Source organism: Centruroides vittatus, unplaced genomic scaffold (assembly GCF_030686945.1).
Source record: "Centruroides vittatus isolate TY-2023 unplaced genomic scaffold, ASM3068694v2 contig_1776, whole genome shotgun sequence".
NCBI classification, from domain to species: domain Eukaryota; kingdom Metazoa; phylum Arthropoda; class Arachnida; order Scorpiones; family Buthidae; genus Centruroides; species Centruroides vittatus.
In genome coordinates this window covers 641980-663093 of record NW_027121087.1, presented here as the reverse complement: position 1 = coordinate 663093, position 21114 = coordinate 641980, and the positions used below count along the sequence as shown (strand labels likewise).

Below are 21114 nucleotides of genomic sequence, written 5' to 3'. Positions count from 1 at the left end.
GACATACCTCGGGATCCGGGTCGGTCCTCGTAGTCGACAATATTCCGTTGATTTTAGGCGGTTCCCCTCGATTTTGTCCGCACACGCACAGTTAAAAGACAAACGTAACCGACCCCCCTTTTCTCTGTCGTCGCCTTTTTATTCTCTCGGTCACAAGTTCCAGTTTCGCCAACCCGCGTTTTCGACTCTTGTTCCTCCTGATTCATATTTTCTCCGTGGGAACCAAGTAATAAAATAATTTTATTATTAACGGCTTGGTTCCGGCGGGTTCGAATTTTCACATATACTTTCTTAATTCTGATAAGCTCCTTCCAGTATCCGAGTGGACAAAAAACCACCGAACACTGGTAGTTAGTCGTGAGATTGGGCAAGACCAACGGGCTAGCCAACGTGGAGTTTTCTGGGTTTTCTTCACCTAAATAGAGTCCAGCTTCCCATAAAAGTCTTCCCCCCTCGGCAGATTGCTCAAGTGTCGCATTGCCGTAACCAAATAAACCAAACTAATTCTAACGAGCAGTGCCGTAACTAGAATTCTGGACGCCTATGGCTAAGAATAAAAATGGCGGTTAATGTTACCTTAGGTAGCCAAGATGGCGGCTCGTCTCTAATTCCAGCAAGGAAACAATGGGACGCACGTTCTAACCTAACCTAACCCATTCTAATAATTTGGTTGCTAATAATTATGGTAATTTATTAGAATAGGTTAGGTTAGGTTAGAACGTGCGACCCTACTGTTCCCTGTCTTCTGATTGCTGGAATTGGAGACGAGCCGCGATCTTGGCTACCTAAGGTAACATTAACCAAAATGGCGCCTTTTTAATTTTTGTTATTAAATAAAAATAAAAATGGTAGTTTATTTTTGAAATATATGTACGTAGAAATTACAGATCATAAATACTATCTATATATATAATCGAGACGAGTTGATAATAATAATAATAATAAATTTCTGGTACAAAAAGTTTACATCCCTGCACCAGGAACTAGCTAAACACCTAACACACATCATCATCAATCCACAAGACATACCAAATTTTCTTACTCAGGACATCACCTACATGAAACCTAAAAACAACAATACCACAGACCCCACACAATACAGACCAATTACATGTCTTCCAACACTCTACAAATTATTGACATCCTGTATCGCAAAAAAAAATATACAAACATGTGGAACACAACATTCTTACGGAACAACAAAAAGGTTGCCGTAGAAATCACAAGGGATGCAAAGAACAGTTACTCATAGATTCAGTCATTCTACGGCAAGCACACAAACAACACAGAAACATACACATGGCATATATATACTACAGAAAAGCATTCGACAGTGTTCCACACAGTTGGCTGCTACATATTCTACACATGCACAAGATACATCCATCACTCATTGCATTCTTTCAAAACACTATGCAGCACTGGAGAACAACACTACATCTCAGGGTTAGTAAGACTTCCATACAAACAAACCAAATTTTTATTAGGCGAGGAATTTTTCAAGGAGACTCCTTGAGTCCTTTCTGGTTCTGCTTAGCCCTGAACCCATTATCCAACATGTTAAACAACACGCAATATGGTTACAATATCAGACATGAAAAAACAACACAGTTTACACTGTCACATCTCATGTACATGGATGACATAAAACTTTATGCATCCACACAAAAACAACTTTACATCAACTCCTACAAATCACACATTCATACACCAAGGACATACAAATGGAATTTGGCCTAGATAAATGCAAAACACTTCACATAGAAAAAGGAATCCTGAAGAAAGAAGATTTTGCGCTTGGAAATGGTGACGTTAACGATCAACTACTGCCGAATTATCGGACTAGCAAATGGCTATAGTAATATTAATAATTTAAGATAAGTTGGTACTAGAGTCAGGCGAAGCGGGACTGGAACCCGCAACTTCTGCTATCTGTGCAGACACGTTACCAGTTACGCTACCCGGACCTCCGATCCGCTCTCCTCTTCCAGCTGATATAAGATTACCGTACAACCATCGACGGTCATTACAATGCCGGCTGGGGACACATTAATTGCCCACGTCTTCCAAAAGGCACTCAACCGGCCATCGCAACCCCGGCAAGGCGTATATATATAAATGTAGAAGTGTTTTTGTGTTATTAATTTCGAATACATATATAACTTCGCTGGAGGGAAAAATTTTAAATCAAAGTAATGTAACTTCTGTTCTAAACTTGAAGCTTTTGTATAGTTAGTCTGGTTCTCTTTCTCTTACTATTTCCATATCTGGTTTCAACTTTTATCTATCTTACAACTTTCTTGAGATTAAGAAAGGACAGACAGACAGACATGGGACGACATTCGGAAGTTATAGGTCTACAATTTTTTCGAATTGCAGCCAAATAATTTTTCTATAAACGCAATATTTACGAGAATATACTTTCCCCGTATTTTATACAATCTGTTGCAAAAATATAAACACTTTGTTATGACATAAAAGACATTACTCTAGCATTTTTACAAGATTTGTTTCTTTAAACAAGTCATATGAAGTTTTTCAGACGTTAAGGTTAGACAGCACACAAACGACATACAGAAAACATTTCCCTGTATGTTGTCAGCTTAATTTTAGGTGCTATGATAAACGTACACCCTCTTCACACTGCCATTAGAAGCATTACATAAATTGCTTATGTTTTAATAATCCATTGTTTCAAAATCTTTGTGTAATTTACAACAGATAAACGTGTACTTTATGATAACCAATGAGGTTTTTGAATGATGGTTGCTTTAACAGCTGGCAAATTGGTTGTGAACTCACTTCATATAGAGCTTCGCTAACGGCTAAAATTATTCACTTCTACATCACTTGCAGGCTTCATTTTTTACAAAAGAAAAATTCTGTTTTAAGATCGAAAGTTACTACTAAAAATGCTGTACAGTTCAATAATAAGTTCATATGCGTTAATAAATTGTTACCTAATTTTATGCAAATTATAAAACTTAACGAGCAATTATTTATTGTGACATTGTCACAATACCTGCAATTTTTAATTATATTTTAAATTTATTTAATTTAAAATATATGCTCTCCACCTCAAATTAGTAGCGGCTTGCCCCCTATACATCATACTTTTCCTTTAACAATAGAGTCGTGCCGGTCATCTATCTAACACCTTTCGAGGGAAAATTTTTTAATTTCCCCCCGAAAGGTGACTTCCGGTTTGCGTCGGAAGTTCGTTTAGTTACTTAGGACCTCTTTCCCCTAGAGTTTTCATATCTGGTCTAAGATTTCATCTATCAAACTGTGTTGTCGAGATTAAGGAAGGACAGAGTGGGAATTTGTAGGTCTACAATTTTTTCAAATTGCAGCCTAACGAAGTCATTATACTGTTACTTTATTGCTTACAAGTTAGTGTAGCTTCTCTTTGTTTCTTTACTGGTTGATTTAAGCAATCTCAAATATCTTATAAATAAATTCTAATTGGAGGTAAAATTTGGGTGAGTTAACAAGCATGCTTATATGTTGTGAACATCAACTGCTGTTCTTAGCGCCATCTGCCGAAACATGAGAACAAATTGAAAGTAAAAAGGTGAAGTTTACAGACAACAGGATTAAATGACCCTGGTATAACTGTAGTATTGCAAGCCCTGTCGCTTATCACTCGACCCCTCTTATCTCTTTAAGGTTGGACAAAGCCATGGTGAATATAAAAGAAGTCTATTTATAGTCTAGTCCATAAAGAATAATGTGTGGCCATTTCCTTAAAAGTTGTGTTTTATAATAAAAATTCAAGTAGAATAATTTGAATTATTTTCCTTTCAATTCTAAATTAATAAGTTACGAAAATTAAATTATTTTTTAAATTTTATATTAGTTTCTACCTAGTTTTGTATTCTTCGTCGTGTACTTCTACATTTTGTATTCGAAATAGATTTTATTTTGGTTTAATTTAGGCAAAATTTGAACAGCTTCTACACGATACTATTAACGATAATGTATATAATTTTAGCACAGTTTGGTCTGTTTGGTGTTATTCGTAAATGAAAAATCCGGACGTATTAAAATTCGATTAAGAATAATCATTAACTTTAAAACTACAATGATTTCATCCAAGATTAAGAGTTTAATGATAGTTTTATTGAATAGCGAACCTTCTTGTATAATCAGATACAGTGTTATTCTATTATAAAATATTCTACAAACTTGAATTGTACATTTATATTTTAAGAGAATACAATCGTTAAATTGCTGTCCTCTACTAGGATAGTAAATAGAACTGAAGGTATATATATATATAGATCACATACAAGCCAATGCATGCTGAATAATAAGTGACATGGCTATTATTAAAATCGTTGCCTTTTTGATTCTATATCACTGCGCTTTGGGAGGAAGAATAATGAATCGAGAGGACCAGGGTGATATTAGAATCTTGGATACTGTAGGAGATGGCGTCAGAGATGTTGTCGAATCCGTTGGACGTTTGACAAATAAACTTCTTGACGATGCTGCAGACAATATGAAAAACGAAGGTAGAGCTGGTATTAGAATAAGAAGACCACAACAATATAAACAGATATAAATAAGTTGAAAAATGCTTGCTAATGAAAACAGTAATTCATTTACATTGTTTTTTTATGTTTTGAATAACAGAAAAGAAATGTTAACATTTAACTGAAGCAAAATTTTATGATTTATGTAAGTTTATAAAATAAAAAATTATAATGACATTGAAATTTGTTACTTTCAATTAAGATATATTATTTTAAACCTATAAAATATTTCAAAAATTTTCGTGAAATGTTAAAATCATTTTCAATATGCCAATTTACAGTAAAACATCGATTTAACGAACAAATTTTTCGGTCCTTATAGCGTATTTTCCAAAAAATGTTTGTTTATTTATTTCCATTTAGATCGTTTTCTTGTTTATTACAGTAACAGAACTACGGTGAATATATAAACAATAATTCATATAGAAAACTTCTCTGTGAAATTAACCTTCACACACATACTTAATTTTAATTATATAAATACAGGGAGGGAAAGAAAGTCACTTAACACCCCTGCTACAAAATGTAGAATGTACCCAAAGTTAATTCACTTATGTCAGGAACACATTAGACCAGGGCATCTTAAACTTTTTTTATTTACGACCTCATTTATGATTGTGATTTTTTTCGCGACCCCCCAAAGAAAAAACATATAAAATAAAGATATGTAAATATTTTGCAATATACATATAAAATACAATGAAAATATACATATATATTGAAGATAAAATTTGCAAAAACAATAATGGTGTACTACCACAGTTCACTCTTGTGTTACAATGGAACAGAGACAACTGAATACACTGAAAAGCAACAACACTACACTAGTTCACACTACAATCAGTGTTGCTGAATCGTTGTCTCGCTGCACCAGAAGTGACACAAAGTGCAACACACGAAACCTACGACACAAACTATGCCATTTTCAAACTCTCACAAATTATTTTCAATATTTTGCATTAAAATCTCGTGACCCCAAGATTTCGCTAAGCGACCCCAAATGGGGTCGCGACCCATAGTTTAAGAAGCCCTGCATTAGACCAAAGGGGAAACATATTGAATGAAACTCCGAAATCGTATATGGGAAGTGGGTCGTGTGACACATCATTTACAGTCAGAATTTAACAAGGAATTGATTGCCGAAAGATTTTACTGACCTATTTCGAACGGTTACAGAGTTGTTTAAATAAATTTATAATATTCCCCATTTATACTTTTTACATTATTTATTATTGAGAAATTAATTCCATTTATTTATTTATTGATGTCACAGTCTGTGTTTTTGATTATATATTTAAACTTTAAGCAAAAGAAATTTATATTTTAAATATTTGAATAAGTGCCTTTATTTACGTTAGCATTAATTGCAAAATTGAATTTCTAACACACCAATAACATTATATTCAACTATACTAAAAATAAAATTGTACAATGAGGATAATACATTTTTAATTAAGTTTCTAATTAAATATGCCTTCCTATTTGAGCCTTTTAAGTGTTATACACGTAAAGAGAATCCGGAAAATACTATTTTTTCAGCCCGTTACTGTTAAATCATCAAATATTAGCGCAAATTTTAAATATTTTATTAAAACAACGAGTTTAAAAAGCAATAAACACTTTATTTCTGTTTTAAAAAAATATTAAAGATCTAAATACATATTATTTAATGTCTGATTATATATAGAAAATTACATCCGAAGATAAAAATAATAAAAACATTTTCTATAAAAAAATTTATTTTATAAAATGATAACGGAATGGCGAATTTTTCTTTTCATCTTTAAAATATTTCTGATGCTTTTTTCCTGTTAAAATGACAAATAAATTAATTAGAACATTAATTTATTTTACAATAATATTATTATATTGTATATATAAACTTCAATCTTCAATTATAATACAAATTATTCTCAAGTTCTTCAGAATTTTAAATATTCTAGAAACAAATTAAAGTGTATACAAAGAGTGCTGAGTATAAAAATGATTCCTCATTTAAAACGAATTTGTCACCCAATCGCATGGAACGTTAACAATAACATAAAATCAAGGTCTAGATATATAAAACGACTTTATATGTAATTGCATTTATATATAAACGATGAAGTCCGATATAAAAAGAACGGGCAAACTGACGTTCGCATTCGAAATTTATATCTCCAGGAACATGCTTTATCAAATCTTAATCATATATTTTACCAGTAATATAATACGCAGTTATTCTTCGGATTTTTCGAGTTTTAAAGTGAGAACGAAAAGAAACGACGACGACGAGAAGATGGAATTTTCATATTTTGCTGATAAAGTAAAAAATGCTACCAATATATTAGGAGAAAAGATGAAAAATTTTGCGATAAGCGTCAAGGAAGGAGCCGAAGAAGTTTGGGAGAAAATTAAGACAAAAGCTGAAGAAACTTTTGGTAGAGATTGAAATTATCTTAATGTTTCGTTAAAAAATCCTGGAATTATTTATAGAAATTTTGAAGAATCCTTTCTAAAAAATGTTATAAAATTTTACGTTTCCTTAAAAGATTATTGTTGTGATTATTATTAAATAAAAATCTAATTGAATTTTATAGAAAATTTATTAATTTAAACGACTTTTAAATTAGATAATTAGATTTTAATCTTAAATTCTAGTAAGTTATTAATTGCTAATTTATTTTTTTTTAAAATCGAATAAATATTACCGATTTAATTTAGGCTTTTTGGCTTTCTCTTTTAGGAAATAAGACACTGCCCAACACACTATCCGAAGTCCTTCCGACTGTTTTTAATACACCTGTCAATACCTGGCCAACAGATTCTAACAGTCCACTCAAACTCAGCATTTTACTTTTATCTGTATTTATATTTTGACAATTTACAATAAAAATTACAAAGGAGAAAATGGTAAAATAACGGGAATCCATAATGCTGCGAATCGTATCTGAAATGAATATCTGATCATTTGCTTTTATACATTTATTTCGGCTGTATAAACACGATTAGGACCCTTTGCACTTATATAATTAGCCTAATTCTTTAAAAGGAAGCAATAAATATTTTGATAAAAAAGAAATTTGTTAGACTGTTATTCAGATCGAACAACAGTTTCTCCATTAGCATAGTGTTTTTCAGTTAGATGACAGTCGTTACACGTTTAATTATAATTTATTATCAATGATGCAGAGTATAATAGCTTATAAAGGGTTTTTCCGTTATAAAAATAATTAATAAAGGAAATAAAAAGTGTTTATGATCGACTAAATATCTATTTTAGTGTCTGTTAGTATCAAAAGATTTTTAGGCAATTATAGCAAAGTTCTTTAAGAAAATTTCTGGTAATACTTTGATAATAATATGAATATTTAAAAATAATTATTCTTATAAATTAATATTTGGAATTTTCTCAAGTTATTACCTATTTTATAATTCCTCGTATTATTTTTAGTTTCTCTGGTTAGGTGCATGTATGGTACGTCAATCAAATTGTTAAAATATCATAGATTGCGTGTAATTATGGAACTCTCACCTGCACATTAATATTGTTTAATCGTTTATAATTCTAATTTCATTAAAAAATATATAAGAAAAAGTGGAATAAAGTGAGCCAGGTAATCAATATCATTTAATAACTTTACAAATTAAAGTATTTGCATTCGAGGAAAAAGTTTACATTATTTGCGTTTTAAATTGAACCAATAAGCTACAATATTTCACCTGTATACACAGTACCACCTGTTATACGCTGGAGAGAGATAAACAATACTTCTGTTTTTAAAGATGGATGACGATATTTTAGTTTCGGCTATAAATTTCATGCAGGAATATCATTTTTTAACGGCGATTTTAATCTCATATACGACATGTTTAAGCTTTCATGCAGTAGTTCTTGTGATGAAGAAAATATGCTGTAAGAGCTAAATACACAAAAATGAAAGGTAAGTGTTATTTAAAATTAACATACTCGTAATTTAAAATTTCTTGCTAATTAGCATTGTTCTATAGAAGAGTATTTATTAGTTTTGTAGGTTATAAGTATTATTTATATTGTATAACCAGTATAAATAGACAGTTGTTTTTGTATATGCAGGCCCAGTCTGTCTACTACTTACTATTATTCGAGTATTAATAAATTACATACTTAGAATTCTCCAGTAATTGTAGCATTGTCACGTTTATTACAAAGTGTCAAGGAGGTGTCTAAGTTTAACGTTAGCCTACACGTTCCTCAGTCTTTGAGACTAGTTGTCTCAAAGGAAACTGAGGAAAACGTAGGCTAGTTGGTCCAGCTCGGTCAGAGGATTTAGGGGTGTATGAAGAACAGACAAACATTTTATTTCGTATACCGTATTTATTCTAATAATCAGCGCCCCGTAATAAATAATGAAGCTAAAATAAAGTATGAGTGTGTTGAGTGTTACGTGAGTGTATTGTTGTTCAAATAATAATAAAATGAAAAAGTTAGTTGATGTATTCCATTAATATTGTGAAATGTTAGTCGCTTCCAATTCTGAAAAAGTAGAAATAATACACACCCTCTAATAAACAGTCTCAAGCTGAAAAAAGTCATTACTTACGAGTTAGACAACACGTGTTTATTAAAACAAATATACAGTACAGAAAACCTGTGTAAACCGGACTCCAACAGTACTCCATTTCGAACAGGTTTTACATTATATTATCATAGTTAATTAATTTATGGTTAAAAGTTTTTGTTATATCACATATTTTAATGGTAAAAGAGAAATTATTTTTAATCATACACAAATTTATAAATTATTTACAATCAGAAAAAATATATTAATAAATATTCTGCTGTACGCAATCAACTTTTTTAATGAAGCATATTTATTTTATTCCTTTTTAAAATATTACAATGACAAACAGAAGATCCGCATTTATAATGTTTTTTAATATAATCATAATATAAATTAAGTTAATTATATTTAACTTAGAATTAAATTTTAATTGCAATAAGGAAGTAATCTAAATTAACATTAAGATAATTTCATAGTAATTCAGAACGAAAAACGGTTATATTTTTAGTTAGAATAATAATTTAAATTTATTTTTATTTCAGAATTTCCTCTTCAATTATCATCGTTTCTTGTCTAAAATTTAAGATCTGCAATACTTCATCATGTTAAACAGTTGCATATTAATTAAATATCGATTTTACTATAATTCAGTTTATCAAAATAAAAATTAAATAAAATTTATTTTAATGATTCAATATAAAAATTTTTGCACTTATTTTCGTTTAAGTTTAGTTTTAATAATTATATTATAATATACTGTACAGTACAAATGAAAGTAAAAAAAAAAACAGCTGTTTTCATGTTTTCCCATATTACTTTTATAATTTATGTGTATATAAAATAGAAAATAATTTTGCTATTTATAATCCACAAAATTCAAAAATTAGCTGGAAAACATTTTCTATAGAATTTAATAATAATTAATTTATTCTAGTGGTTCATCAATAACACTATCCTCTATGGGTATAAAATAAAACGGCGCACATTTACAGGACGTGTGATTATAAATACGAGAGTTGACGTCAAAAGAATAATTACGTTAAGAAAAATCAAAATTCATTAGAAATTAATTGTTAATCGGGACCTCATGTCCATATCTGGTCTCGTCTTTCATCTATCTAACTCCGTTCTTGAGATTAAGGAAAGACGGACAGACTAACGGACGACAGTGGGAAATTATAGGTCTACAATTTTTTAAATTGCATCCCAATGAATAAATACAATAGTTTTATTTTTTTAAAGACAATTCTCGTTTTTACAATATCGCATCTTAAACTCGTCATTTCGTAACGACAATTAGAATTGTGTACTATATGTAAAATTTATATGTATTAGTTAATCTTTATTTTTTGTAGAATTATAATTAAAAACAATGTTTTATATGCTTTTAATATAATAGAATTTATATAGAAATAAATGCTTACAAATAATCGTTGAAAAACATATTAATTCTTCTAAAGTAATTAATTAAAAAAATCTTATAATAATTATTAAAACTTGAATAGATATTTTTCATTTATTTCTATCCATTCCGTCCTTTCCTTAATTTCCACTTTCTGATTTTTTCGATCGAATAATACTTGAATGGCTAAAATTAAAAGCAATTAGATTAATTCTGTTTTTAAAATATTGATTAATTTCGTCTGAAAACTCCAAATTAACAATTATTAAATTAAGACTAGTAATTTTACTATCTTACAAACCTTCCTATAACTTCTCCTTGTGCCAATGTATCTGTTAATTCCGAATTTTTAGTTTCTGGTAAGAATAATACCAAAGCAGCTCCGAAAATAACTACTGAACCAAATAGTCCTAATGGTAAAGCTCTATGCACATCATTTGCCTGAAAAAAATAATAATTAGATCTATTTTATTTATACAGATATACGAACAGAAATTCTTATTACTTACCGCTTCTTTCATGAAGGGAGCAATTATAGCTCCTACTCTTCCCATCATGGAACACGATCCTAACCCCACATTACGAACGACAGTGGGGTAGATTTCCGAAGATAATAAATACAAAGATTCGATGGATACAGATAGCCCAAACTTGGAAATTACTGCCAAAGCAGTGATAGCAATAGGAATGTCTAAAATAATATTTAATTGTAAGACATAGATATAAAAATATGAAAGGTAATAGGGATGAAAATGATATATAATACTCACTTTCGGGAATAGCAATAGCAATAAAGAATGCCAATCCAGTTAATAACATAGAAGCAATTTGCGTGTATTTTCTACCAATGAATCTCTGAATGAAAAAATAGACGAATCCTGCCGGTATTCCTATTAAGGCAGATAGAAAGAAGAACAGCAAAACATCTATTCCAATATTATCGGCTGAGAAAGTCAATCCATAATAGGCTAACATAATCGATATCCTAGAAGAATTTCAATATTGAAACATTTTATGCATTTAAATATTAATACAGGATCTTCATAATCACGTAAATTTATGTTTTATTTAACATACATTTAATGTATAAGTTAGTGTAAATTATTTATACCATACGTATATAATGTATATTTGAAAGGAAAATTCTGTTTTGAGGGTTGAAAGATGACAGTTCAATTGTGTAATAATACAATGTTTAACAAATTAGATGTCGTGTTAACGGTTTGGCTATTCGAAGAGGGAGACGTTGTGAAGTAATTTCATCGCGTGTTGTCTTTCTTAATTATTAATTGATTATTGTCTGTCATCGATGCTTTTCATCGATTGTGGAGAAGTTGCCAGACTCAAGAGCCCTTTCTTTATCCGTTCGTATTGAATATTTCGACAGGATTTTGTTTTATAAATTTTATTCTCCCGTCAGTTATAACGGAGGAAAAGTGGGTCAAAACATGGTTTTTACATTTTGGATTCGGGGGAGATTGAAACGTCGAGAAATGGAAAAATTTGGGAGTTTTTTCTGAATGTACGCGTATGGATGTTTATTTGTGTATGTGTTTGTGGATGACACGAGTTTGTTCAGCCATTTTGAAGCTCCTGTGCTTTTTGTCGAAAATTTCTGAAATTTTACAGGAAGGTTTGTGTATTAAGAGGACCGATGCTATTAAATTTTGGTAAAGAAAGATTGGGGAGTGGGGAAATAAATAACATAAACCTTTTCGCCTAGTTTTACCTCCTTTTTTTATTTATATTTAATTTCTGTTTACTTTTTTTTATCGGTGTTTTATCTCTTGTTATATTTTTATTATTACGTTACCGCATTGTATTATTAGTTTTTTATTATGGTGTTTATCTTACGTATTGGAGTGATAATTTCTAATCCAATTGGAGTTTATTCACTATGTTTATAATAACAAAATATGCTTGCTGAGATTTACAATTTGTAAATTTAAAATAGGATAGACAATGGGAGCTCAATAGAAGTAACAAAAGCTACGTTAAAATTAATTTTTTTGTTTAGTTGCAGAGATAAAGAAGTTTAAATAAGACTTTAAATATATTTTAATAAGGAAAAAATATAACAATTACAGAGAGAACATAAATAAAAATGTACAAGTAATATGTATGTATAAAAATATTGAACACATAGTAAAAATAAAAAATATACATAAAATACTAAAACGTAAAAGAAAATTTAAATATGATCTTCTTTCTAAAGTTTTTATTTTATGAGAAGAAGTTGTAATACCCCTTCAGAAATGGGGGCATTAAATAGTAAAGTATAGAGTAACCTAAATGTTATCTGACTTAAATTACAACAGTTTTTGAAACAATTTCGAGAAGTGAAGATATTTCCAAAGAATATTTGTTATATAAACAGTAATAAAAGAGTGCACCAACTATAATCACTTTCCTAGCTTTTATTTAAAAATTACGATTGAATGACAAAGAGCGGTTAAGGTGTTAAAAGAATCAAGATAAATTTATTGCTGTGGAAAAGATTATATGTACTGTACAATCAAAAGATAAGGAAATAATCGGACATTACAGAAACTGAGCACTTAAAGGTTGTAAAATGAGTTTCAGTACAACATATAAGTATATATATATATATACAGAAAATCAAAGAAACTCTAAAATGTTTCAAAAAATATAAATGCAACAGAGAAAGATCGAAACTGATTAAAAGAAATAATAGACAAAAAAAATCCACCAAAAGTTGCTTAACTTTCTCGGCGACATTTAAAACTGCGTGTGTAGCGCCATCTGTTATGAGATTTTGTTTAAGATATTTTTATATTATTAATTATTATGAAACGACATAAAGCTTAATTTTGAGAATAGAAACGATTTACAAAAACATTGTAAATGTTAATAATGAGTAAAGTCTTCATTAAGTCCGATCCTATTGGAGATATAGCCCTGACCTCCTCTATTTTCTCACCCCCTCGACCTTTAATCACGAAAATTTACTAACGTCAGCCCCTCTTATAAACGAACCTCCCTGCAAAATTTCAGAAATTTTCGACGAAAAGCACAGGAGTTATTAAGCTTTAAAGAAGGTGAACAAAATCGTGTCTCCCACATGCACATACACACATAAACAGCCATACATACAGAAAAAACCCGCGAATTTTTTTTGCATTTCTTGACGTTTGAAGCACAAGATTTCTTGACCCTTGAGCCCAAAAATATAAAAATCTTGGTGGTTTTTTTTACCTGTCGCCATACTTTATAACAGCTGGGAAAGTAAAAAGAGAAAATGAGTAGAAAATAGAAGAAAATGGATATAAAGATGGAAGGAACTAGGCTTGGAAAAAGAGAAGAAATAAAAGTGAGGAAATTTTTTATTTCCTCACTTTTAAACGTTTTTAATTAATTGAAATTTTATACAATGTAATCTATACAATGCATTGATAATTGAACAAGATTACTTACTGCATCTCTAGCAATCATATTCAGAAGTTTTTACTTTTTGCAATTGTGACCAGAGGGTCGGCACCTCTTTAGTTGCCTTGTCAGGACTGACACCACTGTGTCTTCTAGGATAGACACGGAAACCTTGATGGCGGCAAATTCGGAATTCGCGCGGGAGATCGGATTCGAAATGGAGGAGGGTTGAGAGACAGATCGGAGATGAGTCACATAGACACAAGGTTAACAACTAAAATAATCGATTTAATTTAACAAAAAGGAATACATAGCTCTATCCTATCGAATAACGGTCGAGAGAGAGAGTTTACAAGAAACCTCGAGTTGATATATATACCTTGGATGCTCTAGATTGTGCAGACTTTCGGATCGATAATTTGAGTTCGTTTGGTCGATCGTTCGGTGGGGATGGATCAAGGAGCGGTTGAGATTTTCCTTTTTTTGGATTTCGGTCGAGGAAGCGATGGAGAACTGGGGGATGTAATAATCCGGGGAGTTCGACGGTGTTCTCTCAAGAAACACAAGGAGTGAAGTTCCGGGTATCCTGGACGAGGACGACCCTTTGTCCTTGAGTCACTCCTTTTTATACTCAAAATCACGTTACCCTTTTACACCAATCGTGAATTTTAGCGATTAGTTCCCAGTGACACATTCAATGAGTTCCCTTGGAAAGGAAACGACTCCGGGGAGAGATGTGATCATCCTCCGGTAATAAAATTGGAAAAACTTTCGAAAGATGGAAAAATGGAATTTTATTCAAATTTTAGTCAGGTCCGACCCTCACACAATTATGTAATTTTCTGTTTGAGGATTATTAGACTCGATAATACTAAGTTTATTATAAAATTTAAAATATCGAGTTCAAATAAATTATATTTATAAATTAAACACTCTAGTTAATATTTATGAGACATACCAAATAATATACAGCATTAAACTAAACTTTCTCAAATTAGGGCATTTCATTACATCCAAAAATGTTACGTTTTTATTATTCTTTCCTTTGCCTTCCTAAAATAAATATGAAAATTATTTTAAAAATAAATTAAGGATTTAGCCTAAAACTAAAGTAAAAAAAATGTAAATTAGCTTTAAAATGTTTACATTTTTTAAGCTAATTTAATTACTTTTATAATTCTTTCAGATAAGCATTTTAACTTTTCGTTCAGATTTTCTACATTTCGTTTATTCATTCTGATTGCTTTCCTGATTACTTTTTCCGCATCCTCAATTCTTCCTTGAGAAAGAAGCCATCTTGGAGATTCTGGAATGATCCTGCGACCAGAAATATAAAATATGATTTTCCTAATTTCAAAGCTATTACAGAAATAGTAATCAAATATTTACCACCACGAAGGAAGAAAAGTTATATAGAATGAAACAGCTATCAGTTCCTGATAAAACCAATCCCTCAGAAGCCAAACAATCCCTGGAAGGATCATTTGTCCTAGTGCCCATCCTAGTTTATCGTATAACCCTACGGTTGCTCTATATTCTTTTCCAACAATTTCTAGTACTACACATTAAAGAGATTAATTATAGAAAAATATTATATGTAAATATTTTGATTATAGCAAACAATACGTACAAAAGCACATATAGGCATAAAAATGAAGATGATCTTCCAAATGCAAGAAAAAATTTACTTATTACAAATAACCAGAAATTTTGAGAAAATGTAGATATCATGCCAAAGACAGATGCCCATAATATACATAAATAAAGAATGAGTTTCCTTCCAAATCTGTTTATAAAAAATATTATTGCAAATATTACAATAATTTTATCAAATATATATAGTATTTCGGATCAAAATTTCATGTAGAACTTAGAAATAAATAAACAAAACTTACTTGTCTGATAACTGTCCAAAGATAGGAATACTTATTAAATATCCGACAAAATAGAGGGATTGAGCTAAAGATGGTAACCAAGATTTCTCACATACTAAATCCCACTGAAAATTATTTCCAATATTGAAAAGTTAATGTATTTGCTAATAGAAAATATAAGGGTGGATCAATAAATAACCAGCCGGGACAACCAGCCATACCGTTGTTTTTGGTTGGTGTTATTTATTGATTTACCCTTGTGTATATTATCAATCTTATCAATTTTTTAAAACAATAAAACATTGAAGTCATTACGAAGTATAAAATATTGAAATACTTATTGCATTAAAAAAGCATTTCTTACTTTTTCGACTATGGTGGATCTGTAAAATGAATGATCGTAATCCCATGATTTGCACGGTACTCGAATTCTATTTTCTTTCTCTATGGAACTATACATTTCACACTTGCTGTAAGATTGTTTATTGTTGCTTATATCTAGGGGAATGCTATAATTTTTCCATTCATCAGTCGACATATTAGAAAATTCCGGTGGTTTTGCACACCAATGATCGACATTCGGTGCCAAGAAAGCCATTCCTAAATTATACCACGAGCTAGGTATAGCAATGTAAGTACTAGATATCATCAGACAGAACTGCCATTTACCCCAATGTCCAATTATGTCGGTTAACTCCAGTGATTTTTCTTCTTTGTTGTGTCTATATTGATAATAGATAGCCTTAAATGCATTTTAGCTAGTAATTACAATTGAGAAAACTTATATGTAAATAAAAAAATTATTGAGATATCATAGAATGTAATACTTACTTCAGATTATCATCAGATGAAATTATATTCATTGTTGAATTCTGTACTAGAGATATATATGCAATGAATATATAAAATCAGTTACAAGTATGGTTTATTTTCACTTGCTAGGTGAATGCACAAACAATGGAAACAGAATATTCTCTGTTAATGTTGATCTAATTTAATTTTATAAGAGTTATACAATTATTATAAATATAATTTAAATATATTTATAAATATTAAATACCAAGAAATATGTGAAACTCTAAAGGGAAATCGTAAGTACTAACACTTACGACCCATACGTTCTGCAAAGTCTGTAATTATATAGTGATATATTAGTCACTGATCGTATAATCTAGTAGTAAATAATTATATGCAACAGAAATATTAATTTATAAGAAAAAACAAAAATTATAAACCATAACGGGACAAGATGTAGTTTATATCAATATGAAAAAATAGCTTAATTTCCGAACTACAGTTCTTTAAATACACAGAAATGTCCTAACGAATTAAGAATTTCATTTATTCAGTTAATACACCAACACGCTAATTAATAAAAAATACTGTATTCCTTAATACTGAGTTTACATTTATCCTATTAAATTAATTAAAATTGTTAAATTTGTTTTCCTGCTTTTAACAATAAACGTAGAAATACATTGTTTACCTTTTAACTTAAACTAACAGACGGCAACTTTTTCACGTGTGCTGTGTTTTACTCGTAGGAGAAAGAGAGAAAGTGCGTATATTTTTGCACTAGTCATCCTGTAAACATGCCCGATCATCATCTCTATTTTAGTTATAAATTTATTTATCAGATTAATAATTGTTGGAAAGATTCCTTAATTAACATGTAAATAATCTGGCCATACTGTAGGGTAAAAATTGGCAATATCGTAATAGTTTTTCAAATTTTTTTTACGCTGTTACAAAGCAAGACAGAGCGTTTGTTGTTGCAAAATAGTAGCCGAATAGCGGTGTTGCAATCAGAATAATGTCGACCATGGAGAAGTCACGTAAAATAAAACATCGAAAACACATAAAATTTAAAAGTAGATAAATCACTATACATTACATAAACAGATTTAAAACATGTACTGTTTTCATACCATCCTTGACAATGAAAAGCTATTTTATATAGAATAATAACAATTTTTAGTGTATCTGAATTTCTTTGTGAGCTCTTTGTTTTAAAGCTAAACGCTTATGAATATTGTTCATTTTGTTATAGACCAAGAACATCTCTGAGCAATACAAAAACAGGAGGCGCTAAGAAGCGGCGAAATTACGACACCTGAAGAATACATAAATAAGGTCTTACTGGAAAAGTAGACCTTCTACAGGGCTTCGAAGGAATTTGGAATACTTTGGAGCATCCTTAAACACCAAGTAAATCAAGTGAATCAGAATAATAACGCAAGCCTTCACGACGCTAGTAAAAGTGTTGATATTGACATAGCTAAGCTTGCTTTGTAAGCTTGGCTACTCACGGAAGTCGAGATAAAGTTTGTAAAATATCTAATTGATATACAAAAGTTAGGATTTAGGCTAGCAATAACACAGGTTGAACAAATGGCATTTCACTTTTTAAGAGAATCAGCCACTAATAAATTTTGATTGACAATTATTAGGCTGATTTCAAAAGAATCGGCCTAATAATTGTCCATTAATGATGATAACGAAAAGGCGACGTCATACTGATAATAGTGCTTTAGAGACAGATATGGGCTATATTTAATAACTTTAGAGAAGCTAGCAGCATGCACGTGTTCTTTGGGTGCTCTCAGATAAGAAGAGTGAGTGATTTCCAATTGTGATCAAAGTTATAATGTCTGAATTAAGTTAATAATGTTTCCAATATTTGTATTTTAATAAGTATATTCATGCTTTAACAATGTACAAGTAAATTAAAAATAAATTTATAAAAACAAATGTATTTTGTCACGATATTACCACCTGTATATCATGGTATTACTCAATACTGTCAGTGTAAACGTCCTGATATAATTACAAATAAAGTATTTACATTAAAAATGCCATAACTATATGTTGACAAAAGGAGACTATGGAGAACCCTTTAACATGGTTACCTGTAAAAACTAAACCTTACACTTGACATAATAGTAATTTTAATTCAAAATATCACAATATTGCAAACCTTTACCGTATTACAAATGGTGTTGCTGTGATTGTGTTAAACAATACTGATCTCGAGCTTATTGCTGATCTGTATTGCATTTAACTTAATTCATGTATTTAAATAATTTAAAGTGCCTTAAAATGGAAATTGTCTTGTATTACGTTCCGTTTTTTTTTTTTTTTTTAAATAATACTAAACTGTGTTTGTCACCGTTTTATATGTAACAAATAAAACATAATTTTTGATACCCGTTTTAGTATTGAAAATTATGGTCAACCTACTAAGAAGGAACTGAACAAGTAGAAAGGAATATAATTATGTTTAACATATTAGTATTTTTTTATTCAAGTTTTTAATTATTTTCAAATGGAAATCTCTCAAATCCCCGTGTGAACGGTCTTGATAAATCTATATATATAATCGAGACGAGTTGATAATAATAATAATAATAATCAGCGCAGAGCCCAAACGGTTAGGAGTAGATAGTTGAAATTTGGTACACAGTTAGGGTACGTCACGAGAACACACATTAAGAAGGGATTTTTCGAAATTCCTCTCCGCGGGGGAGCGGGACAGGATCAAGTCTTAACACTTCCATCAACGATGGAAGTGTTACGTAACAATGGAAGTGTTAAGAGAAAGCGACGTGCAATACGCAGATGCAGTTTTTTTCGTTTTTGCGGGAAATCGAACATATTTTTAGACCTATCTAAAAATTCTGTAATTAGTCTGGAAACAGGGAAACCCAATTCTTGCATTCTGTGAAAAGGTTGACTATAACGTAATAATCTTAATCTTCGCTATCGTTACTTTTGCCCGAGCAACGCCGGGCCTATCTGCTAGTACCTAAATAATGCTATACACAAAGAAGTTATATTTATAATAATATAATTATAATATCTTCTTTTGTTAGGTATACATAACAGCCGGGAAAGTAAAACAGAAAAAACATTCCGTGTGTTGGTGTCTATTTCGTTTAATATCTCTGTATGGGGTGAAGGTTAAAAAACGAAATTTGGCACTTAGCACTGTAGCTTGTGTATAAGGGGCATTGATGCTTTAAACGAGTTCAAAAACACCAGAAATGGAGTCGTTAACTTTCCCAGCAACATTTAAAACTGATGTGTGGCGCCATCTCTTATGATATTTTATTATTAAAAACTTTTTATGTTTTTAAATTATTATAAAATGAGAAAAGGCTTAATTTTGAGGGTATGGATGAGTTTATAGAAAAAAATTTAAATGCTAATAAGAAGTAAAATCGTCATTAAGTCCGACCCTACTCGAGATAAAACCCTTTATCTCCCCCTTCTCGATCTTTAACCTCCAAAATTTAATAGCATCAATCCCCTTATTCACAGACCTTCCTGCAAAATTTCAGAAATTCTCGATTAAAAGTACAGGAGTTAAGCTTCAAAAAGGGTAAACAAAATCGGGCTAAAAATGGAAAAAAATTATGAAACGAAACAAGCAACATCTATTTAGTGTTTTATCCGTCAGGGATGAGGAAAAACTTGGAAGATTTATGCATAAGTTAGGAATAAGTCATCTAAAGTATTTTAAGTGTGTAATTAATGTATAAAATTTTATAATTTTAAAAATATTTTTATTGTATAATTAAAACATTATTGTACTTTAGAAATATAACTGATAAAACACCTGCTAATGAGAGACGAAATGGTCCGAAATACAAGAAAATTATGCACACAGGTGCAAATAAAAGTCCGTTCTTTTGAACCAAGAGATTGATTCAATCTCTCTAAATTCATTTGCAATTTAAATCAGTATAATAAGTCCTATTAATAGACTATAGTTAAAATAGACTAATATTAATTTTAAAAAAGTTTTATCTATATTTTAACTCAAGCTGAACTCCTTAAACATTACCTCTTGTAAATTAATAAACATTACTCGTTATTAGCATTTAAAATTTTTTATAAACACCACTTCTACCCTAAATTTAAGCTATTTTTTCCATTTTATAATAATTAAATTATTTTAAACAATACAAATACTACTACTATATCGCCTTTATAACTATTTCATTCAGTTAATAAAAATCTGAAATGAGAAGCTGATTCTAATTGTTCCTCCGCATCTTCCAATTTGATTGTATTATCCTTTCGTTTATTTGTAAACCCTCTCTAATTTTTTTGTCAATTTATTGTAATTATAAAAATAATGTTTATGAATTACTCAAACTTTGACTTATTTTGTATTAAATTGTTTAGTTATCTTTTCCTAAAATTAAAATATCCTCCAAGTAAAATAATAAATTTATGAGAAATTAGGAACCCTTCGTATTTAATTGTAACGTTTGATCTAACATTAATTACAAGGCCTAATGATATTTTGCTGAGAAAACTTGTATATAACTAATACGATGAAATGATGATCTTACTTATCATTAATCTCTAATTTGATTTATTAA

The 21114-nt window shown here is 30.1% G+C and overlaps 2 protein-coding genes across 2 annotated transcripts; both read right to left on the bottom strand.

Annotated features, from left to right (window-relative positions):
• Positions 1-10603: 10603 nt before the first annotated feature.
• On the bottom strand, positions 10604-15477 carry LOC136969326 (solute carrier family 22 member 6-B-like). The gene is made up of 7 exons (XM_067263454.1): positions 15240-15477; positions 15020-15167; positions 14809-14903; positions 11234-11448; positions 10973-11154; positions 10765-10904; positions 10604-10649 (listed from the first exon to the last, which is right to left on the bottom strand). Exons 1-7 carry the CDS (start codon positions 15332-15334, stop codon positions 10604-10606), a joined length of 921 nt encoding a protein of 306 aa, XP_067119555.1. The 5' UTR covers positions 15335-15477.
• LOC136969325 (organic cation/carnitine transporter 2-like) lies at positions 15381-16701 on the bottom strand. The gene is made up of 6 exons (XM_067263453.1): positions 16556-16701; positions 16394-16446; positions 16089-16324; positions 15746-15849; positions 15481-15636; positions 15381-15408 (listed from the first exon to the last, which is right to left on the bottom strand). Exons 1-6 carry the CDS (start codon positions 16585-16587, stop codon positions 15381-15383), a joined length of 609 nt encoding a protein of 202 aa, XP_067119554.1. The 5' UTR covers positions 16588-16701.
• Between the last annotated feature and the right edge of the window lie 4413 nt (positions 16702-21114).